Source organism: Melanerpes formicivorus, unplaced genomic scaffold (genome assembly GCF_026170545.1).
Source record: "Melanerpes formicivorus ecotype bairdi unplaced genomic scaffold, bMelFor1.0.p_v2 SCAF_39, whole genome shotgun sequence".
In the NCBI taxonomy this organism is placed as follows: domain Eukaryota; kingdom Metazoa; phylum Chordata; class Aves; order Piciformes; family Picidae; genus Melanerpes; species Melanerpes formicivorus.
The window spans coordinates 409,190-434,965 of NW_027142391.1; the positions used below are offsets into that span (position 1 = coordinate 409,190).

General features: G+C 56.7%; 1 protein-coding gene across 8 annotated transcripts in view; it reads right to left on the reverse strand.

Annotated features, from left to right (window-relative positions):
• Positions 1-25,776, reverse strand: part of CAMTA1 (calmodulin binding transcription activator 1) — a 218,159-nt gene that overhangs the window by 158,464 nt on the left and 33,919 nt on the right. For all 8 annotated transcript variants that reach the window (XM_068158100.1, XM_068158102.1, XM_068158096.1 and 5 more), the window contains one exon: positions 1,338-1,405. In XM_068158100.1, the coding sequence (XP_068014201.1) occupies positions 1,338-1,405 (68 nt within the window). The remainder of the gene's footprint in view (positions 1-1,337; positions 1,406-25,776) is intronic.

Consider the following 25,776-nt stretch of genomic DNA (forward strand, 5'->3'; position numbering starts at 1 on the left):
GGCAGGAGGAAGGTGTTGCAATATTAATCAGAGAATTATCCTTATGCATTGCCTTTAGCAAACTGAACTCAAATCACTGCCACAAACCCTTCACAAGCTCCTGTCTTCCACCATGCCAGGGATACCCAGGCTCATTAAATGTTTTCTGGCCACTTAAGAGGCTGATCTGGCAAAGGGTCAGCAAGGAATTCTGCATTAATTCTGCACCCTGGATTGCCAGGTCAGAAAAAGCCTTCTCCAGCATCCCCACACTGCCTGCTGCCCTGCAGCCAGCAGAGGAGCGGAGCAGAGCAGTCAGGCACCCACCAAAGCAAGACTCTCAGCTGCCATCAGTGAGAAAGGTCCATCTGAGGGCCCTGCAGCCACCACAGCAGCTCTGGGTTTTGAGGGACAAGTTGAGAAAGCAGTTGGGTTTGAAATGCCTCCCTGCACAGGCACTGCAGACAGCTTAACAGGACAAGTAAAGGCATCACTTAAAGGCAGAAGGCACCACAGAGCCCCAGGGCACAGTCCCACAGCTCTTCCCTTACTGTATGCCATGGGAAGCAGGTCATCCTTCTCCCCCACCTCCGTCCTCTCACTGGCTGGGAGCTGTGGAACACCTGAGGCATTCACCTGACCCCTGGTCAGGGTGCTGGGGTCTCGCTGTAATTGCTGCACTGCTACCTGGTGAGGGAGGTGGTGCCAGCCCCAGCAGCAAGCTGTGCAGGACGCTCGGGCACCAGGGGATGCTAAGCAAGGGCCCTGCCACGGCTCTGACCTTCCCAACAGCAAAGGGGTGGAGTGGGGAAAAGAAAAAGGGAAACCTCTGCAGCATCAGAGGGGAGGAGCTGGCAGTGGTAGTGCAGGGGAGCTCTGTGCTGCTGAGCGTGACCAAGGTGGCAGGGAAGCCCCCACAGCCGTGCTGCAGACCCTGGGCCCTGGGGGACAGGGGCAGTGAAATATGCACAGCAGCACTGGCTGAGTGACAAGCTGCAGGCAGGCTGCTGGGGACCTCCTCACCAAACACCTAACCCCAGCCAGAAGACAGCAAAACACAAACAATCCCACACTGCCCCTTGAGCAGGGAGCGCTGCCAGGGTCAGCTGCTGCAACCAAAGTCCCTCCTCTAGAGGGACACAGCCGAGCCCTGAGCGCTTGGGTGAAAACCTGAAGCTGCCAAGACCGCAGCTGTTCCATTCTGAATCAATCTGATCTCATTCAATAAAATGCTCATTAAGTCAATTAATGAGAGTTTGGTGTCACAGGCCATCAAGCATGGCTGGGAGCTGTCTCTCGGCAGCCGCGGCATCGGCTGGGGAGCGGCAGGCAGCGTGCCGGGGCACGAGCGACGTTACCTTGTTTTAGGGGAGGTGGTTAGCCATTCCTCGTGCTTCTCAAAGGTGATTAAGTAGGCTGCAATCTCCTGCAAGAGAAAGGCAGAGAGAACAGAGAGTTACTGCCATGGCTGTGCCAGACACTGGCAACTTTCACCAGGAGCAGCTGCCAGCCCCAGGGCAGCTCTGAGGCTGGGGCCAGGCTGAAGGAGGCTCAGCTAAGGGAGGGGAGGGCTGCAGAGGAGGCCAGGCAGCGACGCTGCCCAGCGGTGAGCCCAGGACCGCATCCGGAGGCCAAGGGGAGGACAGCGGCAGCAGGGCCACGGGAGGCTAAATTAACTATTTATAGATAGCACAGCATCAGTGCAGGGAGAATTACTGAAGTATTGATGGCTGCCATGAGCAGCCAGCAGTGACATCAGCTGAGCCAAGGCTCCCCCTTGCAGCAGAGATCCAGGCCATTGCTTCCCCATCAGAACACATTTGCTTGCAGAGAACGATCGGCCACGGTGAGGTCATCGATGGTGGTGTCTGAGCCCACGTCTGGCAAAGGCAGGCTGACTGCCCACCAGCACCCCTGCTCTGAGCCCAGCTGTGGAGTGGCCACACCAGGGACAGGGCATTGCTGACAGTCCAGGAGAGACAGGGATGGTCTGCACTGGAGGGCATGGGACCAGCTCCAGCCGCCACTGACACTGCACCAGCACCACCCTGACACCTGGAGATGGCCAAGAGCCCCCAGGGATGAAGTCCATCAACTGCTGCAAACAAGATCTTTTCCCCCCACACAAAGATGTGCTCAGAAATAGTTCACTTTTTGATGGTCCTCCTCCAGAAACTGCCTCCCAGCCAGGCCCAAGTGTCCTAAACAGAAAGGGACCTGAGGGTGCTGATTGACAGCCACCTAAACAGGAGCCTGCAGTGGGCCCAGGTGGCCAAGGAGGCCAATGGCATCCTGGCCTGCATCAAGAATAGTGTGGCCAGCAGGAGCAGGGAGGTCATTGTGCCCCTGTACTCTGCACTGGTTAGGCCACACCTTGAGTCCTGTGTCCAGTTCTGGGCCCCTCACTTTAAGAAGGAGGTTGAGGTGCTGGAAGGTGTCCAGAGAAGGGCAACAAAGCTGGGGAGGGGTCTGGAGCACAGCCCTGTGAGGAGAGGCTGAGGGAGCTGGGGTTGCTTAGCCTGGAGATGAGGAGGCTCAGGGGAGACCTTCTTGCTCTCTACAGCTCCCTGAAGGGAGGTTGTAGCCAGGTGGGGGCTGGTCTCTCCTCTCAAGCAACCAGCACTAGAACAAGAGGACACAGTCTCAAGCTGTGCCAGTGGAAGTTTAGGCTGGAGGTGAGGAGAAAGTTCTTCACTGAGAGTGTCATTCACCATTGGAATGTGCTGCCCAGGGAGGTGGTGGAGTCACCATCCCTGGAGGTGTTCAAGAGGGGATTGGATGTGGCACTTGGAGCCATGGTCTGGTCATGAGGTCTGTGGCAACAGGTTGGACTCGATGATCTTTGAGGTCTCCTCCAATCTTGGCGATTCTGATTCCCTCTCAGACACTCCTGCAACAGCAGAAGCTCTGCAGAAAGGTCACTGAAGCTGCCTTGAATGTTCAATTGCCTCAGCTCAGCCCCCAAGCCCAGCTCAGCCTCCAGGGCTGCCGCAGCAGCAGCGTCCCCAGGCTGTGCCACCGCAGAGGTGATGCACGCAGGAGCAAGGCCTGCGACCAGGAGGTGATTTTTCCCTTTCCTCTTTTTTTCAGAGGCAGTTCTATTTAAGGGCTGTAGCTGTGTAGTACCAAAGCTAAAAAAACCCCCAGTGCTCTCCAACCAGCTGGGCCAAGCATCTGCTGGAGCCACAAAACGCAATTATATTGCTCCCAAATGAGACGTAAAAATATCTTGTTTCCAATACTCTTGGTTTTAAGACTCATACTTAATGTCCTCTGGGCATTGCAGCGGTGCCAGCTCTCCGTGTTAGGCACTTTATTAGAGCTGTGTGAATGTCATATTAATGACTCCTGACCAACATGTTTACACTGCAAAGAAATTCTCCCAGCATCCACCGCCGTGCCCCTGGCAGCTGGGACGGGAGCAGGGCTGCGGCTGCCTGGGCCAGGAGGGGCAGCAGTGGCACCCAGTCCCCCTGGCCCCCCCCCGGAGTTCCTCACTCAGTGCCATGGAAAATTCAATACCAAACCCCGCAGGCACAGCCCTGCCCCGGGCACTGGCACAGCAGTTCCACTCCTGACCTTGCCAGGGAACACAGCAAGCCTGCCCCGCTCAAAGGGCTGCTGCTGGGGCAGGCACAAGGGCCACGGCGCTCAGGCACCGCGTGGCCGGGGGGCTCCAAGCAGCATCGACCACCACCCAGAGGAGGCACAAGGCACCACTGACAGCCTCACTGCAGGGCATGAGCTGCAGGAGCCAGCCACTGGTTTTATGCCTGTGTATAAAAATTTGAAGTATTCTGCAGCTAAGAGTCTTCAGGAAAGAGATCTGTGGTGTTCTTGCAGCCAGGGCAGTGCCCCCACCAAAGGTGCTGTGCTCACCAGAACTTGACTCCCAACCCCTCCCACATTGCATCCTGGCCTCACTTTGTTACAAACCTGCATCCCCTGGCAGCAGGGTGAGCTTTGCAGAGACCAAGGGACAAGCCTAAGTGGCTACCCCAGGAGAAGCAGCTCTGTGCAGAAGCAAATCCCTCTGACGCAGAGCCTGGTCTGGCTGCTTGACCCTCAGACCCCTGCCAAACCAGGCAGGGCTGGCACTGTCTGCCCCTGCTGGAATGCAGCCATGAGCAGAATAAAGCAACTTTGACCTTTTGGTGGCTGAACATCACCTTGCTAAGCACAGACCCCACAGCACCTCAGGGGAATGAGCACCAGCCTGACCTGAGCCTTGCTGGCTTCTTCCCTTCTAGCTGGCCTGGGCCCTGAACACTCCAAGGCTTCATCTCAGGGAGGAGCTGCAGCTCCTGGGTCTCCAGACGGCTCCAAAGGTGTAATTCAATTCTTCTGACAGGATAAAGGAAGGATCCCCATCAGCTGCCAGAGCTGCTCCCCCAGGCTTTCTGCTTAACAACACATTACAGACAGCCTGATTCCCCTCCTCCGGGGGAAACACCTTGGAAAGGCAGCTCAGGGCATGCCAAAATGAGCACCTGCAGCACAGAGACCCCCTGGCACTGCCTCCTGTGCCAAGCCCCCAGCACAGAGACAGCAACCCCTGGCACTGCCTCCTGTGCCAAGCCCCCAGCACAGAGACAGCAACCCCTGGCACTGCCTCCTGCGCCAAGCCCCCAGCATCACAGGGACAAGTGCCCCCTCAACTTTCCTGCACTGTCTGCCCACCCTGCAGCCCCCTTCACCAGAAGGTCTGGGCACCACCTGCATGGAGGGGCTGGCACACTTGGCATCATGAGCAGCAGCTCCTTGATCCAGCTGGCACAGCTGCTGGTGCCAGGGGAGCTGGAACCAGGCACACAGCATCCAAAGCAGGCTTGGTGTGGGGAGAGCTGCAGCCACAGCAGCTGATCCCAGCCAGGGAGAAGCCAACAGAAGCTGCTGTCCATGGTCTGGCACTGGAGTGCCAGCTTCTGTCACAGCATCAGGCTGCAGGAGCTGCCTCGTCTGCCACCTCACCCCAGGGCAGAGCTGCGAGAAGCAGACAGCTCAGTGCCACTCACAGCGCTGGCACAGGCAGAGCCTGGTGACAAAGGGAACCTCCCAGCACATCCTGGGGACACCCTCAGCTGGTGCTGCACAGGGAACACTGGCTTCCCAAGGCACAAGCAGCACAGGATCTCAGCCCAAGATACCTTGGGCACTGCCCACAGCCTGGATGGAGAGAGCCTGTCCCAGCAAAAGGAAGAGGTGACACAGGGCACACAAACCCAGAGCAAGCAAAGCCCAGACAAGCCAAGAGCGAGCCCAGACAGCTCTGCTCACAGCAAAGCCCTTTTGTCTCCGTCCCACCAGCATGGTGAGGAGAGCACTACCTGTGAGATGTGGTTTCTGGGGAGCCCTGGAGCCCCAGGTGGCACAGGAGCTGCTGCAGCTGGGGGCAGCCCAAGGTCAGAGCTGCCCTACACAGGCCAAGGCTGGAAATGTTCCTCCCAAGGACATCACCCTGCAGAGCTCCTGGAGATGAACTCCTGCAGAGAGCTTGGTGTGTGCAAGGTGGATAAAAAGCCTGCAAGGCCCAGAAGAGAGCAGCCAGGCTGAGGTTTGATCATCAGGGGATGCTTGTTCAGAGCCCACCCCTGCCTGTGCCAGCGCTGCCCCTGCGTCACACCAGCACCCCCTCTCCTGCCGAGCCGGGGGGCAGAGAGATTTATCACCAGGAGACACAAAGTCATTAAATAATTAAAAACAAAACTGTAGGCACAATAAAAGCCCTCTGATAGGAACCCTGCATTTTAATGTGTGTTAATTCCCCTAATGATTCACTCTGTGGCTCTTACAGGGTCAAATCAATGTCTTCACCAAAAATTCAATTACATCCCATTCATCCCAGCTCGGAGCCAGCCTTTGTTTGCTTTTGTCTCCTATCAAACCCTTTCCACTCCTTCTTGCCCAGATTACAAACAGGCAGCGGGGCCCCAGCAAGGTCAGACGAGACAGAGCCAGGCTTTGGACCCCCAGCCCTGTGTCTAATCAGCAGCACAGCAAAGGGAGGCAGGGCACAGCCACCACCACCATGCTCAGCACTGCTGCCAAGGCCTCCCGTGGCACTGCCCAGGGTATGTGGCACCATGTGCACCATGAGGCCACCTAAGAGCATCTCTAGGGACAAGGGCACTGTGCACCAAAGCCAGCAGCTCCTTGCCTAGGATGCCTCATCCAGCCCCATGTCCCTTCTAGGCCCAGCTTAGGAAAAAGCTCAGCCAGTGAAGTGCTTCTGAGACACCAGAGGACAAAGCCTTCATCTGCTCAGCCGACGGCAGCATCCCACCAGGCAGCTGGAGAGCTGAACAGCAAAGCCACTCTGGTGACACTTTGCCTAAGCCTGGCCACATCAGAAAGTGCCTAACTCACAGTCTGCTGCTCTGGCTGAAAGCACTTCATGCCATGAGCACTCCTGTCTGGGGAGGGGGAATGCACCGAGGGGCCACCAGCAGCTGTGGAGCAGAGTCAACCACAGCAGCCAAGGCCACGCCAGGGCTACAGCGGCTCTGGACGGCTGCCACCGGCTGAGGCTGCCAGGCAGTGCCCTCCTTACCTACAGCTGCAAGCACCGAGGCACCTCCTGGCCCAGCCAGCAGGCAGCTGCCCTGAAGGGCTGCCCCCAGGCCCCAGGCACAGGCACTGCTCAGCACGAGCTGACTGGCATTGCTGATGTGCCAAAGGCCAGGCACAGCTATGGAGCTCTCTCCTCCCAGCTCACCTCTGCATCACTGCCAGGGTGGCAGAAATACCAACCTGACCTCTCCAAAGAGAAAATGGAATCCAATCAGGATTCCCAATGGCAGACAGCTTAGGGCACCTGATCTGTCACAAAGTGATAAATCATCAGTTTAAAGTCACCACTCTGAAATTCAGTTAATTGCTTCCCATGAATTATGAGCATCCACATTAATAAGCTTGAAGTAAGTGCATGTGGTGAGAGAGTTTGTGCACACCTCTGGGTTCCTACCAGAGCTAATAAAGTTGTGATCTCTCCAGCACTCATTCTCCCAGGAAATCTCCACATCCTTGCTGCTATAAAGACAAATTCCAGCCCATTGCTTCCATGTCATCCTTCCACCCCGAGATCAAATATGAATTCATGTTGCTTGGGTAGCATCTTCTCAGCTGGGATCAAACTGCTTTCATTTCCCAGCCATCAATATTCTGAGTACCACAACTACAAACTGACCTGGAAGCCACACAGAGCAAGTTCTCACTGCCTTGTTTAGCATCAGTGGCACAGGAATGGCAGTGCCATTGCACTGGTCCCATTGTTTGGCCTCAAATAGCAAGATGGCATCAGAAGGGACAGGGCCCAGTGAGCTGGGGAGAAAGCAGAAGCAAGAGAACAGCAAGAAAAGCTTTGGAGTAGGTGGCAGAGGGAGGCGAGTCCAGCTGCTGCCAGGCTGATGGAGACCTGTGAGAGCAAAGAGCCTTTGAGCCAAGGTGGTTTCCTTCCTTCTGCAGGCAGGGCTTGAGTCCAAAGTGTTGCTGCTCTGTAAGTTTCTAAAGCAGGAAGGTTGGTGCTGTGTCCCAGGCTGAGCAGGGACAAACCCAAACAGAACCAAGGAATGTTTCCAGCCACCACGTGCCCAGGGGCTCCTGTCTGAGGAGGGGAGGTGGTACTGGGGTGATGCCCTTCTCCACCAGCCACCCAAGAGAACTCCAGGACTGCTCATAGGCACCAGGAGGAAGGTGCCTTTGGCTGGGGACATGGTGGCAGCAAGCAGCTGGGCCGCAGGCACTGGGGGGTGCCATTAACAACCACCTCTCAGCAGCTGCCTGCTAAAGGTCCAGCTACTCATTTAGCAGAAGAAATGGCAGAGTACTCTGACAGTTTTCAATTAAGGCCCAGGATGTCCTCAAACTGCAGCCCTAATTAGACATTACAGGGTGACATTTAGGAATCCTGAGCTCCATCAGGTGATCCTCTGCCTGCAAAGGCAGCAGCAGTGATGCCAGGCAGCACCCAGCACGCCAAAGGATGGGCTCCATCCCCATGAGCTTTGCCACCTGAGCAGCTTGGCCTGGCTCCTAAAGTTAGAGCAGCAAAAGCAGCAGCAGCCTCAGCAGGACAGGGAAGCCAGCTCAGACAGGCCTGGACACGCTCCAAAACAACACTTACAGAGAGGCAGGAGAGCACAAGGGGAGAAAAACAACAGAAGATAAGAAAGGGTCAGAGACAGCCAACATCACCCAACCCCCAGCCACAACAGGTCTCACACCCACACACTTCCAGGGAGGTCTCCTGGAAAGGGAGGACTTGATGTCTCCAGCCAGAGGAGCCCCAGAGCACCGCTGCATCCCCACTGCCCTCCTGCAGCCCAGCCATGCCAATGGCCTCCTGACGGTTACCTGCACAATCCCTCTTTGGCCACACTCACAGACCTCTTCCCAGCACATGCAGGACTCTGCTACACTCCACATCAAAGTTTTAACCTGAGCAGCTGCAGAGTGTTTATTACAGAAGGAGCTGTGGAGATCTGCAAGGCTCAGCTCAGTTAAACCAGGTGTGAGCCCCCAGAACAGTTGACCCGGGCTCAGCCCCTGTCGCTCCTCTCCCACTACAAGGCAGCAAGTGAAGAGCTTCCACAGTTTATTTCCCATGCTACTCCTGGTGTATATCAAAAGGGAGCACTAAGGCAGCAAATAGTTCTGTCTGAGGCACATGAAAAGGAAGAGGAAAACCCAACCCACCACAGGGGTGAGCAGCAGGCACTGGAGCCCAGGGCTGCAGGAGGGCACTTGGCAGCTTCAGCTGCCAGACACAGATGGGCAGCAGCAGCCTGAGCTGGGCACTGGGGCTCTGCTGCAGCAGGACCATAACTCTGCACTAACACTTCACAGTGGCTGTGCTGACTGCTCAGCTCAGGGGTACCCTTAGCTGCAAGTATTAGCCAAGGCAGAGCTGGAAGCAGCCGGTGCCTAATGGCATTAGGATGGATTTTATCTTCCATCCCAGGCCCTGGGGCAGTCAGGAAGGCAGAGAGCAGATTAAATAATGCCCAGGCTTTAGTTACTGGAAAAACACCCACAGATCATTACGTGCTGCTTCTTTCCTTTAAATGACCTTGGGCTAAACCCTGCCCTAGGAAGTGCCACCAGAGGAGGGGAGAACCTCAGTGCCCTCTCCAAGGCCTTTTCCTGCAAGGAGACAGCAGCAGGCCCCAGCACAGAGCCGCGGGGGGTTCGTTAAAGGCAGACTGCCCAGGGTAATTGCCCCTTCCCGCATAGTCCTCACTCCAGCATCCTCTCCCATCACCGGGAGCCACGCTCCTGCAGAACTGTCTTTTCAGCATGTTTCTGCATTATGCCTAATTCTGTCAGAGTTGCCCAGCCCCACATAACGACACAGTTCAATGCAGAACCAGATATAAATCTGGCTTAAGAGACTCTCAACAGGAATTCATTTAAAACTCTAAATGTTAACAGATTCTGCCTGTGATTTACAGTGCTTTCTTATTTCAAATGGGGAATTAAGACCCTTCTGAAAAGATCCACATTAAATCATGATAAAGGCTCCAGGGATGATCCTGGTCAGAGCACAGGCTGGAACACTTTCCTTTCTCGGCTGAAGCAGCACCATCCTGTGACAAACCCCAGACCTTAGCCAGTGCAGAATGGGGTCCTGGGTGCTGCTGCTTTCGTGCTTGATACAGCCCCCTCCCCTGCCCCAAGAGCCAGAACCTCTCTTCTGACCATCTGGCCGAAGAGCTGCTTTTCCTCGCAGCCTTGCTTCATGTTTTGACTCTGTGTTGCTTCCATGGGAGGCTCTAAGGTGCCCTGCAAACAGCACACGACTGCCCTCGTGTCGGTGTGCAAACTTCTCTCCCAAAGGCACCACTCCCCCTCCTCACCACCTCCCCTGCAGAGCTGCCTCCCCACAGCAGCCCACCACAACGGCAAGAGAAAAAAGCAAGCTCAACACCCCAGAAAGCAGAGTTAGTTCCCAGGCTGAGGCAAGACTCGGCTGTTTGTGCTGTAAATCTGAGCGGGGGCTTTCTTCCCTCACTTTAAGCGTTCACAGCTCGTTAACTTCTTTCTCCTCTTTTTAACTGTTACTTGAGGTTCAGGCAGAAACAAAACACACCAAACCACAACACAGAAATTACCCTCGGACCCGGCTGCAGTTTCCAGCTCCTGCTGGCGCTGCTGGGCTGGCTGCTTTTGATGGGCTTCTGCCATTTCCCCCTAGATCTCCCCCAACAAGCAGGGGCACTCTTCACAGGGCTGGGAACAACAGCTCCTTACTGGAAGCAGCTCACGAGTGCTGATGAAGGGCCGGGATCAGCTCCTGGCGCCTCCTTACACTCCTGGCCACAACCAAGCTTCCTCCCTCCCGTGTGGGGCACGAACGTGGAATGTTTCTGTTCTCAGCAGGTACCCAGCTGCGATCATCAACCCAGGGCCACTCATCTGGAGCATCACAGCAGATCTGACCCCCAAGAAGGTCCTGCTGGTTTTCACCTGGTGGGAACTCTCCAGCCCAGAATCATTTGATTGCTGGAACAGAAAGCCAACAACCTAAAGCCAGAGCAGCACCCAGGCACTGCGAATTCTTAGCAAGTTATTCACAGGCTTCTGAGGTTTTCCTCATCCTTCACCTTCCTAAAAACATTGCAGAGAAAAGGACCAGAAGAAAAAGGCAATTTTTGTGTGGTCAAAGGCTGTGAGCAGCGCCTGGCAGCAGAGCACCTTGGACAGGCATTGCCCAGGAGGGTGGTGTCCAAGCAGGGGTGGTGCCAGCATGCCCCGGGCACAGCAGGATGGAGGCTGGGAGCATCCATCAATTTCTCCAAAGGTTAAGCACTGCAGGGGTTCCATGGGCTTTCCATTTTTAAGTGGTTAATTTCTGCCTCTCTCTTCCTTAGAATAAAACCAGGGATAAATCCAAACATCTGCTCCCGGGAGGGGAGGTGGGAGCCGCGGAGCAGGCTGCCAGGGACTGCCGCAGGTGCTATTTTTAGTGCAGCAGCTATTTACTAGCTCCATTCCCTGAGGGAATCCAGGCAGGAAAGGGGATGCTGATGCATTTCTTGCTAAATATAGAAAAGGAGTGAGCCCCTGCACACCGTGTGGCTGCAGCCACCAGCTCCTGCCAGGGATGCAGCTCCAGTGGTACCCAGCACCACTGCACAGCCACCCTGGCACAGGCTACCCACGTGTGGGGCTGGACATTTCCCTCCCTGCATTTTAGCCTTCAAGCTCTTGGTGCTTGAAAAAAAGGTTTTCAAAAGCAGCCCTTAGACCTAATTGGCTCCAATTTGCAACCTTGATCCTGCAACGAATGGCTCCAGAAATCAAACAAAGCCTTTCCAACACCAACAGAATTCCCTGGTACTGGAGCAGAACACTTTGGGGCAATCTTGACTTTAAGATACTGCCAAGGGATGGACAGCAGGGACAAAATTAGACTCCCTGCTTTCGGGCCAGCCAGAGCCAGATGCTGAGAGGGGACCTTCAGCACTCACCCAGGGCTACCTCATGCCCCCAGCAGCGAGTTCATTTCATACCCAGTTTAAACCCCACACCTTTTAGAAACAAAGCCTCAGCTAGCCAAGAGATGGGTTTCGGAACTCCCTTGTTCTTCCATCTTCTCCAGAGCCAGATTTGAGATGAAGGAGCCCCCGCTCCCAGCAGAGAGACCTTCCCTGTCCAGCTCCTTTCACTGCCACTCCTCACCCCACACCCTCTGCTGCTCTGCACTTACCAGCGACCCAGAAGGCGAGCGGTGGGAGGGTGGCGTCTGGATGTGACAAAAGGCATTGACAAGAGAGGCTCAGGCAGGCTGGAAAGGCAGCCCAGACCCCCAGACGAGCTGCAAACTGGGCACTTGAGCTGTCAGGGCACGACCGGCTGGAGCCCGGGCAGCACAGCTGAGGGCATGGAGCACCAGGAAGCTCTGCTCAGCGTGGCAGGGAAGAGCCAGGCTGCAGGAGGAGGGGGACAAAGTCATGGAAGGCAACGGTGCTGCTGTACCTGGATCGCCAGAGACCATCCTGCAACAGCCAGGGCTGCATCACCCCACCCATGAGATATACACAGACAGACTCTCAACCTGGGACGCAGCTCCCTGCATGGCTTCCAGAACAGGAGCCACTTACAGGGAAGAAGAGAGAGAGTTTAACGACTCAGTGCACTTGGGAAGGCTACCTGCAAGGCCTATATTAATTGGGCATAACTGGGAATGAACTCTCCCACTGTCCTGCTGAGAACAAACTGCTTGGTCACCTCACACCTCTTAAAGCTCTGCTTTTATGAGGGAAAGCATCAAGGTTTCTCTCTTATTTTCTTCTCCCGGGTGTCCTGGGAGTTACATTTGTTATATTCCACATCTCATCACTTAATGTATGCAAATCATGCTAAATATTTCATTCATTAAACGGCTCAGGTTATTACTGAATCGTACCTTAAGCTGTTCACAAAGTTAATTCTTCTTGCACTTACTCGGTAATGGGAAATAACCAACTGCAATGAATATTTCACAGTTTGTGCCAGACAGACACCGATTAACAATTCCAGCCCTTCCCGAGCCGGCTCCAGCGCGCTGTGACAGGAATCGCCGGCAGGGAACAACCCACTGCATTTCTTTTGATGTTTGTTTTGCTGCCAGCACGGAAGAGCCTTGCAGCCCACCCAGGGCCCCGAGCTGCGGGCAGAGCCCCGCAGCCCAAAGCCGTTTGCTGCAAAGCTGCGAGAGGGGAGGGCGGCAGCACTGGAGAGGTTTTTGTGCTGCTGTAGCTCACAGAGCTCCCGCGGCAGCCCATGCCGTGCCAGCAGCCCCTGGGGACTGGCCCCAGCGTAATGCGAAGCGACAGGGCTGCGACGCCCACATGCCGCCCTCCTGTGTGCCACGGCCGCTGCCACGTCAGCGAGGGGGCCCAAGCGCAGCCACAGGGGCAGCTCCGGACCTTTACAGCCCCCCTAAAAGCCAGGGCAGCGACGTCCTCGCGGTGACAAGGTCGTTCCTGTTTCTAATTAAAGGAGCAGGACCCGGTGAGGACCAGCAGGGCTGGCAGCGCCCAGCCCCACGGACCATCCCCGGGCCCACCCTCCCCGGGGTTAAGGCAGGACACAGCTCGCTGTAACGCGTGCCAGGGGGATGGCACCACAGACGCAGTGCCCAAGAGGTGCTGCTGGTGCCCCCCACACCGGTGCCTCTTCCCACCACACCTCCAGGTGGCTTTAGCTTTCACACGCCACGGGCAGCTCCCGGGAAAACCCACCCGGCTTCAATCCCACTTCGCAGCACCGCAGGGCAGCCACATCCCTACCAACTTCCACGCTCAGAGGGGATCCAGCCGGCTAACCACAGCGATGGCTGGGCCAGCAGCACGGGCACCTGAGCCAGTCCCCGGCCGGTGACCCCGGGGACAGGAGCACACCCCCGGGGACGCAGGGATTTACAGCTCCACCGCCAGCAGACGCCCGGTAACGCCGCAGCCCATCAATCTCAGCTGGGAAAACCTCCCCGTTTCCAATGGAAATATGCAAACCAGGCTCACACTGTAAATCTTCCTTTCCAGCACTAAGGAGATAAGTAGGACCTATTAACCTCCCATGTTATTTCCAACTTCATTATTGGAGCTGACACGGGGAGAGCGCGCGGTGACAGCTCTTTTTGGCAGAGTGCATGTAAATCGTTTTCTCAAAGGAAATTACTTCTCTGGGCTGAATGTTATTAATCTAAATTCTCCCTTAGTCAAATTGTTGCCCATAATAAATATGGAACAGGTTGCTGTGCTCATCTCCGAGGGCATCACGAGCTGGCTGCAGGTTTTCCCCTCCATTTCAAACCACTTGAGGAGCTGCTCCAGCAGGGTATCCTCGTCCGAGGACGGGGGCTGCCCACCCTGGCACCAGCCCACACTTGAGAGCCCACGATTCTGTCACTACAACGTTTTCCTGCTGCTGGCGTGGAGTGGAACAGCAAAACTGCAAGCAGGAGCAAGCTGGGGGCTCGGCAAAGAGGCGAGAGGCACTTCCTTGACCTGCAGCGTGACAAGGTGGCCGCCCACGGCTGGTGCATCACTCGTGTCACCTTCAGCACCGTCACAGCAGCAAAACCTCCAAGGCTGCAGCGTCTGGGCCCTTCCCCAGTGGGCCTGCATCAGCATCCTCCTCGCACACCTAACAAGCCTAAGCAGTGTCAGATCAAAACCAGCTCCACAAAAACCAGATCAGACCCAGCCTGAGCTTTGCCAGAGATGCATCCAGCAAAGAGAAGTTTCACATCTCGGAGTCGTGGAGGAATTCTGCATTAAGGGGGATTTTATTTGCACAGCATTCCTTCGTTTCACTGAGAACCAGCTCACTGCCAATAAAGATGCTCACTAAAAGTCCTCACAGCACACCTGGGGGTCTCTCTCTCCCCCATAAAAAGCAGACAACCTCTGCTGCCTAAGCACGGGCACGGCGCAGGGCAGGGGCACAGCCGAGGTGCGGGGCGGGTGGGAGCCTGCAGCGGCAGCGCACTGGAAGCCTCTCCGCTCGTTTGCTACCCAGCCAGGTGTGAACACGCTAACGAAGGCAGCTGCGGCCAGCCAGGGCAGTTTCACCATCAACATTCCCTCACAGCCCGCGGGGCCTCAGCCCCTCCACCCCACAGCGGCTGGACCCGCCGGGCTCCGTGCAGCCCCTCACCCACTGGCCTCGGGGTACATCACGGTCACTTAGCTCCAGCTCTTCCTGCAGGGTTGCTAAAAGAGGAACTGCATCAGGGTCTGCAGCGTGTGCCCCCTGCCCCGCCCCCCCCAGCAGCTCCAAAGGCAGCCAGCTGGCAAGGAGCACTGGAGCCAGGGGACACCACGGCACCTTCTGGTATTGAAAAAGAAACCTCAGCTCCACAGGGGCTGAGGGAAGCCCTGGCTGGTGGGAGGCAGCTGTCCTCCCAGCGTGTGGCAAGGTGAGGCTTTAGAGCTCGCCCAGTGCTGAGCACGCTGGGCGCCCCAGCACGGGCACAGCCAATGCAAAGCAGCCTGCCGGGGGGGTGGGGAGGGTGTGTGTCACCTCACACAGCCCAGCCTCAGCCTGTCACCAGGATGATGTGCCTGCCCTTCCACCCCCAAACACCCACCTGGGTCCCTGGCGCCCTGCAAGCAGCTGCAGCCTTTACTGGGGCTCGCTGTGGCAGTGCCAGGTCTCACAGGGACGTAGGCACATTCCCCCCAGCTCCTCACACAGAGCCAGCAGCCCCTGGCAGAAGCTGGGCACTGCTCTCCTGGCAGAGGAGCGAGGGAGAGGCTGCAGGGTGAGAGGCAGGCACACTCAATGCCTTCCCCTCCACAGCCCTCTGAGTTTTAATTTTCCTCTAATTTCAGGGCTGCAGCACTGATATAAAAATCCCTCTAAGTGTTTTAGGGAGATGGTAATGGTCCTATACTAAAATAATTCAACCAACACTATAATTTTAGTACCACTATCAAAATGAAATAATGGCTGTTTACTGTGTTGCACCTTTCAAATGACCTTCATTTGAATACAAATTGTGGCTCCAAACTCTAAAAGCTGCTCCATTTCGGGAGGCAGCAAGTCGAGGATGTTTACCCGGGGTTTACTCTGCCAGCAGATTCCACACAGGGTAAAAGAGTTCGGGGGTTCCTTTTCCTCTGAAGCTGCCGGAGACTTGGTTAAAGACCCCACGCGTCCGGGAGCTCAGGCCAGGCTGAGCCTCAACCCTTTGCTCTGTTCTTGGGCGCAACAGGAACCTCCTCTCTTGGGACACTTCTTTCCCTCCTCAGTTCCCAAGTGAGACAACCACCAAACCAACCTCCCCGAGCTGGAAAAGAGACAGCAGCAGCCGCCAGGGGCCGAGCCACGAGGGGAAAGCCCCCAACCTCCCAAAAGACAGAGCGGCTGTGACCACTCCCCTTGCGAGACATCCCTGTGCAGGCTCTCACAACGAGCGAGGAGGGAGCAAGCCCCACTCTGTCTGCACAAAAACCACTGCAAGGGAACCCGTGGCCAGTGTGCCCAGAGGGGAAGGGACCCCGGGAACAGCCTGGCAGACGACCTGTTTTGGGGTGGAAAAAAGGGAAATCCCTCCTGTGAAGGCTTTGCCCTCAGCGCCCTCCCTGGGCAGTGCACCCCTTATAGGGAGCAGCCCTGTCCAGGTGAGGACAAAGGCAGGGATGGATGTGCCAGCCACAGCCCCTGGAGCCAGTGCCAGTCCCCTTCGTGGTAGGAAAACAAATGGGGCTGAGCTCTGGGTGCTGTGTAAGACATCTCCAAGCAAAGACAAATTAGGCATTAAAAATTAATTTTGGAGAATTACAGTCTTGTTAATAGGCCCTGCCCTGGCTGGGCCTGCCCCACCTGTGCCCTGCCCCTTCCCAGGCAGGAGGGAGGACAGGGATCTAGAGCCCATCTGACTGCACTTCATCAGGACCAGAGGAGATGGAGCCTGAGGCTGCGCTGCTGGGACTCAGCCCCAGTGTGCTGCTCTGCACTCCTGCAAGCCACTGCCTGAGGGCTTCTCTCACCCAAGCTGCCTCCCTGTCCTCCCCAGCTTCTGGTCTGATGTCACCTTTGCCACTGGGACTTCTGGGGAGTGAGGGTCTGGCACTGCAGGGTCCCCAGCACTGACTCCTGCTGGTTCTGCTTCACAAGGAGCTCTCAGCTTTCTCTTGACACAGCACGGGAGGGGTGAGTGAAATCCATCACCACCTGCCCGAACACCATCAACAGGCAGCAGCTGGGAAAGCTCCTCTGGCACCCTGGGAAGCTGCACATTTGGAGGCAAAGATGGGAAGGTGGCTTCTCACCTCATGGTGGTCAGGATCTCTTCCCAGAGGGCAAGAAAGCCACAGAGGTGCAGGGGGAGCCCGGGACAGAGCTGTGCTGTGTGTGGGGCCAGGCAGGGACTGCATCTGCCAGAGCCTCCGCCCAGGTCTCCAAAGAGGCACAGGCAGTGCAAACGAGCTGGTGCCAAACACAACCAGGGGAAGGAGAGGTCTGCAACCTCGTGCTGAGATCCCCCACCACAGCACCACCCCCGGGGTACTCAGACCTTATTTTCAGGCTCTTGACAGCGAGGACTACACCAAAATACTCAAGGTCAAGAGACCAGCATGGTTCGAGGCAATCTGCACCTCTTAAAACAGTGACAAATATGTTATTTAATTTTAATGAGCTTTTTTGCATCTCCAATCTAATTAGGGCATTATCAAGTACTGCTTGGAGCTGCAGGTGGCTGCTCATTACCCAGGGTATGGCTGTCACCAGCATTTTTCATGAATACTAAACCTGCCTCGTTCCAGGGCCCGCTCCGGCGCCCCCGGCCCAGCGCCCTGCCCCCAGCCCCGGGCTCCCAGGACAGCAGTGTCCTGCTCCCAGCCCCCAGCCCCACATCTGAAGCGAGAACATTCATGCCACAACCTTTGGACTCCTCTTTAAAGTGCTCATTTCTCAGGCAACTGCTCCCCTGCAGAGCCTGATGTTTCCCAGGGTTAATGGGGAGCAGCACCCACCCCGCACAGCCCTGTGCCCCTGCCTGGCTTCTCTGGCTGAAGCCCCAGGGGAAGCCTCCACACCCACCAAGACCTGGGAGTTCTGGTGTGCAAGATGCTGCTGCCAGGTGAAACCTCACCCCAAAGCAAACATCCCCTGCTCCATGCACAGGAGTGAAGCTACCCTATGAAAGGACACTGAAGAAAATCCCTCTTGTCCAGACCACTTCCAGCTTCTGCTTTCCACTTCACACTTCCCGAAGTCATTACTCAAAGTGCTCCACCATCAGCAGCACTTTGGCAAGACCAAAATACTTCACTCTCACCTCTGAAGCTTTGTGCTAAACCCCATTTTTTCAATGGTTCCTGGCCAGTTCCTGTGACCCCCCCTACCCATCCCTTGTTTCCTCCACGTGGTGCAAAGCCTCGAGTTCGGGTCAGAAAAGCTGCTGCCTAAGCCACTCCTTGGAAGCCACCAACCACCAGATGCTTTCACTCTCCCCAGACCCCTTTTTCCCTCAGCAGTTTGGTGAATGCAGGCAAGTGACACCCGAGCCCCGACAACAACTTCTCTTGCCGAGCACAGAAAGGCACAGGGGGCAGCCCTCGGGAGCGGCCCCAGGCTCCAACGAGCCCCAGGGAGGCAAAGGCCAAGAGAGAGCAGGCAGAGGGTGGAGGACCCTTCCCCACAAGCACCCTCTCAAACACACAGCCCAGGTCAAACCCAGCTCTGGAGGCTCTGTGGGCAGGGGATGAGACCTCTGTCACACACCCAACATGCTCCTGAGCTCCTGCTAACAGAAAACTGCATCGTCCACCCTGGCAGCTTCCACAGCAACCCACGACCCTGCTGCCAGCCAACAGCCAGCCCAGCCTCCAAATTGCCCTTTTTTGCCCCAAAGCAGCCACAACCAGAGACAGACAAGGACCCTGCCCCCACGGGAGCACTCACCAACAGCCAGGGAGCCACAGGGGCCATGGAAGGAGGCAAGGGGCACACAGCACCACCGAGCTCTGCACTGCAGAGCAAGCTCCAGCAAGTCTGGGCTTATCCCAGCTCCCCCAGCAGCCTCCTCAGCTCCAAGTGATGGCAGCTGGGGCAGGAGCTGAGCAGTGGCACCTGTGCCAAACAAGCTGTGTGCAGGTGTGGGGAAGTGTGTGCAGCCACAGGGAACTTTGCACACATGGCACAGCTGAGGCTCCCTGGTGCCACTCAGAGCTCTGTGTCACCACAGCTGCAGGAGCTGTCACCAGGAGCTGAGTCCTCGGAGCTGCTGCTGCGGTAACTCAGGCTCTGTCTCTCCTGACCTTGCTGCACACTGCAGTCGCCTCTGAGACATGCCCCCCCCGAGCTGTACCAGTCCCTGCCGCAGGGCTGCTGGATCAGCTGTGCTGTGCACCACGATGGGCAGCACAGTGCTGGGCAGCACAGTGCTGGGCAGCACAGTGCTGGGCAGCACCCCGATGGCTGCTGCTGCTGCCCCACCACTGCAGGGACATCCAGCTGGGGCAGGTGGCCCACAGACCCTGGGGATTTGTTAGCTGGGGCTTGGAGAGCTTGGAGTTTCCTGACGGAGCAGGAGGTGGCTAGGATCCAGGGGCCAGGCAGGGAAGGCAGTGAGGGGAACAGCTCTGCACTGGCTCAGCTGTGCCCACAGAGCTTGCCTGCTCCATGGCCGCCCCAGGCGGGCACCCCTCCAGAGCAGCACACTGACTTCAAACTCCAGAGCGTGCCAGCAGCTGCAGCAGCGAGGCTGGAGCAGGCAGGGCCATGGTGCTGAATGACAACTGAACACATTTCCATCACCTGTCAGCTTTTACTGCAGGTGCTGTGCCATAAATCCGAGCTTGACTCCTTTGTGGGCTGGCAGAGAATGCGTTTGGATGCCAAGCCCCAGGGGATGAACTCGGAGTTGCTTGGCCTTGCACAGGACAGGAGCTGCCTCTGGCAGGCCACACAAGTACCTCACCCTGACTGCCCTCACAATCTGCCCGCTACTGGGTGACACAGACACCTGCAGCACCACTTCTGGCTGCTCCCACAGGCCCTGGCCAATGTCAACCCCTGCACCTATGGTCTGCGTTGCTCTGCAGCCCTCCCAGTGCAGCACCAGCTCCTCTCAAGCCCCTGCATCTGCCCAGCACCTCAGTGCCCACAGCCCACTTGGGGTATTGGGACTTGGGTCAAAGAGGACACAAAGCTCAGGGGGAAAGGCAAAGAGGCAGATTTTGCAAAGGAATTTACTTAGAATGACTGCAACCTGGAAAATCAAACACTTAGGTTAAAATGCTGTCAAGGCAGCTCCTAAATCCAGGGTGCCAGAGCACAGCAAGCTCAGCATTCGGTCTGTTCAAACAGCTCAGTGAGGAGATTCAGACCTGGTGTACCTCCAAGAGAAAGGCAAAGCCAAAGCAGCACAGGAGCAGCTCAGGGGGTACTTAGAGCCTGGGGCTCTGGTGCTGGGAGGCAGCCAGGGTACGGAGGGAAGGATTTCCTACAACTCCTCGGAAAGGGGAGAATGAAAGCCCTGCCTCCATTCAGCAAAACCTTTCCCTTCTCTCCCAAGGCAGCCACCTCCCCGAGCCCTGCTGCTGCCAGGGCCAACAGGCTGCCTCTGCAGACAGCTCCTGCCCCAGATTCCCCTGGACAGTATTTTCACAGCTTATTAGTCTATTTAGCAGCTTGTGTGCTTAAGGTCTTCTGTTTATTTTTCACTGGAGATGGCAGGAGAAGATCCCACAGAACACACGAGGCTGTCATTGACTGCGTGCGAAGCACGCAGCTGGAGGTCGCAGAGGTGACACACGACACAGCTGATCGCTCCCAGAATTTCTGCTCCAGTTTCCTAGCACACAGAGGCTGCCTGGTGACCAAACCCTGCCAGACGAGGGCTGGTTATTCAGGGCCGAAGCTTCCCCTCCCTGCACAAAGGCCAAGTCCCAGGCCCTTTGCAGGAGCCTCTGGTCAGTTTCAGGCAGGAGCAGCTGGGTTTGATCCTGCCGCGAGGAGGGGAAGCTCCAGCGCTGCCGCGGGCACCTTCCAGAGTGCCAGGTGGTGATGCCACCACAGGAGTTTTGGGTGAGGCCATTCCAGGCGAGAGCCAAGCACACAGGAGGAGCTGGAGCCCCCTCTGCCAAGCAGCCTCCCTCCGATATCTGACAGCTCAGAGCTCTCGTGGGACAAGCAGGCGATGCCGCCCGGGCAGCAGTGAACCCCCTGGGACTCGCACAAGGCTCCCAGCTGCCAAGGCTGCGGTGCTGGATCCTTGTTTGATGGCTCGTGGATTTTAAACCCCACAGTGCTGCAGCTCCATCAGTTCATCTCATTGCCAGCAGGAGAATCAGAGCCCCCTGCTCTGTGCAGCAGAATTAGATTTAATCCTCCCACATGTTCTAGAGGTCATCCCAAAGACAAAGCTCTGCTCTGGCTGCAATCCTCCCTCTAAAAAGTTTATTAAAAACAAGTGAGCAGTAACAGAGGAAGCAGGGTGGGGGCAGAGGGGAAGCATGAGGCCTGCCCAGCCTGTAGCTCCCCGAGGTGGGTTTTTTCCTCTCATAAATTATCATCTCACCCTTAATTCCTGTTTGATGCCCCCCAGCTGAAGGAAGTGTGTGAGAAATGCTCTTGAACTGGCCTTGTCCAACAGAAGTACTTGGCACAAGTATGAACTGTACAAAAGGAATAACCTCTTCTACCTAAAACAGCTGAAAGAGAAGCCTGCCCCAGCTCCCAGCAAGAGCTTTCTCTCTGATTTTCCATCAGCCTGTCTGATCATGCTGAATGAAACCAGCCCATCCACCCAGGGCTTGAGGACACAGCTTGGGAGTTCTGCTTGCAGCCAAGGAGGTTTTGCAGCTCATGTAGAGCAAATATTCTACACAGAAGGGAACGCATGGGAGAGGCTCCAGGGCTCGCTGGGGAGCAGCCGCACGACGCTGCGGCCGCGGCTGACACCGCGGGGAGGCACGGGAGCAACCCCAGGACGCTGCGCCGGAGCACGCCGGTGTCAGGAGACGTCGGTGCCCGATCAGAGCACGGCGGCTCCCCCGTGGCCGTGGCTCGCAGCGCCGCCTCCTTCCCGCCGCCAGCCCCAGCGCGGCCTCCCCCGCGGCGCTCCCCGGGGATGCTCCATGCGCTGTCCTCGCTGGAACGCAGCTTTGGCTCCCCGGGACTCGCCGCTCCCTCCGCACTCGGCGCTTCCTGCGCGATCCGCACGTTCGGTGCCTTCACAGCACCCTCCTGTGGGGATTCCGCGTCCGTACAGAGCCGGGGGCAGCTGGAACGGGGCGCGAAAGAAACCCTCCTCATCCTCCTCCCGCTCCGGCGAGCGCCGCCAGCCGCCCCTGCCTTTGCCGCTGCTCCGGCTGCGCCAGGCTGTCCTCGGGCACACGCCGCGTCCTGGCTGCTGTGCGGGGCTACGAGGCGATGCCAAACGTGCCACCGCCACCAGCTCAGCCCAGCACAGCCCGGGGAACGCGCGGGCCACGCCAGCAGCGCTCCCGGCTCGCCGCGCGTGGCACAAACCACCCAAGGCTGTCCGTGAGTCACAGGGCTGAGCAACGCCAGGTGATTCACAACTAAACAAATAGAATAGGGCTCGGGCAGGTCTTCCTGCAGCAGCCACTGCCAAAGCCACCACCAGGGCTGCTGAGTGCTGCACGGGTGGGGCAGGCTGATGCTTCAGACCTGCTCTCAGGACCAGAGGAGTCTCCTCTCAGCAGTACCTGATCTGGGCGTCACTGGCACTGTAGCACCTCTGTTTGCATGGGGACGCTGCTTTTTCATTCAGATACTCAGAATTATTCTGACAAGCTTCAGTGGCTTTATGCAGCACTCTGCCACCGCGATGCCAACCAGAGAGCTCATCAGCTTCCCGGGCAGGAACACTGAGCTGCTTTGTAATTGCTACCCTGCCAAACATCCACAGGCTAGAAAAAAGTTTGCAGGTTCCTTCCACCAAGGATTTACAGCACTCAGTGCTGCTGAGACGCAGAAATCCCACAGCCAGCACAGACCTGCCCACTGCAAAATCAGAGCTGAGTACTTCTCACATCTGAATTATTGATCATCCTGTAGAGTATGTAGTGAGTCCTGACTGAATTGGAAGGCACCTTAAAGATCATCCAGTGCCATCCCCCTGCCATGGGCAGGGACACCTCCCACCAGCCCAGGTTGCTCAAGGCCTCATCCAACCTGGTCTTAAACACTTCCAGGGATGAAGCAACCACCACCTTCTCTGGACAACCCATTCCAGTGTCTCACCACCCTCGTGGTAAAGAATTTCCTCCTAATGTCCAATCTAAATCTCCCCTGCTCTAGTTTCAAACCATTCTCCCTTGTCCCTCTCCAAGGGACTCACCACACGAGACCTGCAGCGCACATGGATCAATCACTCATGCAGCACACAGCAAGACCATTAGCATGGCAGCAAGAACACCTGAAACCCACCCAGCAGAACCCAGAAAGGCAGTGAGCAGCAGGCAGGACCTGCAGCAAGAGGAACCAAGAACATTTTGGCTGTTACTGTGCCATGAAATGTGTGTCTGGGGAAGGCTGCTGTTGGGTAGGAGCCTCTCAACGCTAACAGATGCAAGGCATTACTCATTATTGCTACTGTCAGAGACTGCAGGCACATCCCAGCAGCAGCAGCAGCGTTTTCTGCATGACAAGACTCCATTCCTACCCCAAGACCATTTGTTCTTCCTCCACTTCCCAGCCTTGCTCAGCGGGCAGTGGAGCCACTCCCAGCTACAAGGCACACGAGCCCAGCTCAACGGAGAAGAGAAAGGCAAATAAAACCTTTGATAACGAAGTGTTGCAAACTGTAGTCTTTAACAGAGGGAAGCTATCTCCACAGCTGCAAGGGCACCTTTCTGGGCATCAGGGTCAGCTCTCCCGAAGGAACCAAGGCCACAAGGTAGGGCACGGAGTGGCCCCAACCCAATCGGTGTCCCGGAGGGCACCGCTCCCAATCTGCTTCCTACTACACATCTCCAAGAGCGAATGCCAGAGCACAACCATCGTTACCAACCCACACCTGGATCCAGCTACTGCAAGAGCAGCTCCTCGCCTCTCAGCAGCCAGCACCCTGCCAGTGCAGCAGGGCCAGGTGGGCGGTGAGCAGCCCGCCCAGGGCGGGCAGTGCAAGCCCCTCCTCAGCACACTCCAGCGCCGCAGGCTGCCCCTGCAGCTCCCTCGCAAAGAACCCAACAGGCAAGTCAAGTTGTGGTGTTTGTTTCACGCATTCATCACAACAGGAACATCACCCAGATCTAGACTAGGTCCAAGTAATAATCACTGTAATTAGCACTTCATTCATATAATTACCAGCAGACCCCATAACATTTTACAATGGAGGTAATTACCCAGATTTTACAGCTGAGGAAACCGATACAGCGCAGGTGAATAACTTAAAAGAAATCGTCAGTAAATCTGTGGCACAGCCAGACACTGCAATTATCCTCACTCCCAGCCAAGGCTCTCCCCAACAATCCAGGCTGAATTCACTTCTGTCTTGTGGGAAGGAATCCAGAGAAAACAAACACAAACTGGGATTTCCAGTGTCAAGAGGAGCTGAAAGGCAGAGAAGCCAAACCTGAAGGAGAAACAAGAACACGTTTTTATCACCCCACGTTCTCCCCCCCGAGGTCTGCAGCTGAGAGCGGAGGAAAGACAGAGGCCCCCGCGCTCTAGCACGCACGGAAGGCAGAACACGGGGCTCCCCCTGCGACACGAGTTCTGGTCTGGGGGCAGAGGCACAGCAAAGCAAAAGCCCGAGCCAGGGAAGGCTGCCCAGCGGCGCCGCTCACCCCTCCAGCGATCAAAGACCTTAATGCGTTTGCAGAATGCGAAGATTAAAGCAGAAGCCGTAATTAAATTATTCAAGGACTTTGCAAAACAATATCCAGACAGAGCAGCAAGCAGGGGAAGAAGCCAGGAGATTCCCCCCCAGCCCCGCAGGAGGAATTCCTCCCAAGCCAGCAGCAGGGCACCGCACTCCCGCCCGGCCGAGTCGCGCTCCGGGCTTTCCTCCCCAGAGGGAGAACTCCCCCTGCCCTCCCAGCACCACGGCAACAGGATCCTCACCCAGGAGCCCCCAGACTCATCGTGGGGAAGGCTGCCCCTTTGTCCAGGTTCCTGGGCAGGGACAGATCCCACCCAGAACCTGTGGAAGGGGGAAAGCAGCACTCCCTGCTCCCTGCCACCCTGCACCTTGGCAGCTCTGCTGTGAACAAAGCCCAGCGCCTGCCTGTGCTGCCTGCTGCAGCTGCTGCCCCGAGTCAGAAGGAAGGCAGCCATGTGCCTGCTGCCCATGCCCTGCCCCAGCACTGGGCAGCACAGGCAGCTGCTGGGCTGAAGGAAGCAGCCTGGGCGAATCCCACCCCAGCTGCACTACCTGAACCGGCCGCGTTCTGCACCTAGCAACGTGCCCAGGATTCCCTTCCAGCCGCTCAGCCTGGCTGAGGTCAGCACAGGCAGGCACCCCGCAGCGCACCCTGCACACGACTCAAGCTTCAGGCTTGTTTCAGGAGTGGTTGTGACCTGTCCTGGCCTAACAGGGGAGCCTCCCGAGCAGGAGTAAACCTCGGAGCATTCTCTTAGACAGAGGCTTTGCTCTGCTAACACTCTGCAGCCTCTCTGCTGTTCTTTGATTAAGTTTTTGATGGAAACATTTATTTTGATTCCTGTTCAGGAAAGAACAACCTCGGGAGCATGGATGAAGTTTGTCATCTCTTGCCATGGAAGGGACAATTGCTGCTGGGATCACCTCCCCTCACCCAGAAGCAGGCTCTGAGCTGGGGAAAGGGCAAAGCTCTGGCAGGCTTAATGCAGCAGCTCCTTACTGCTACAGCAGGCTGAGCACAAGTCCTGCCCTCCCTTCCCAGGGCTCTGCCTTCTCCATCCTCAGCTCCAGCCCCCTGGCAGCCATGCAGAAGCTAACCAAGCATAATCCACACTCATGACACCCTTCTGTGAATCACCACCTGCATGACAGAAACCCTGGGGAGATGAGATCACAGCCAGCAGCCTGAGTGCCCCAACAGGGTACACCCAGCTGCCTCCTTGTGCAGAGGTGGCAGGGAGGGCACAGCAAACATTCCCTGAAGCCAGAGGCTCTAGCCAGCTTTTAACCTCGGGGCAGGGGGGCTACAGCCTGACTCCAGTTCCCAGCATCTCACATTTTGATTTCACTGCCTCTATTTGCTCTAGCAGGAGGCAGCTGAAAGCCATCCCTCAGCACAGAGCAGGGAGATTCCCTTGGCTTTCCAGATGTCTAAATAAAAGGGGTTTCAAAACTGCTTTCCTAGAAAGTCACAGCATTCACATCCAGCTGCTGCTGCTGTGCAGTAT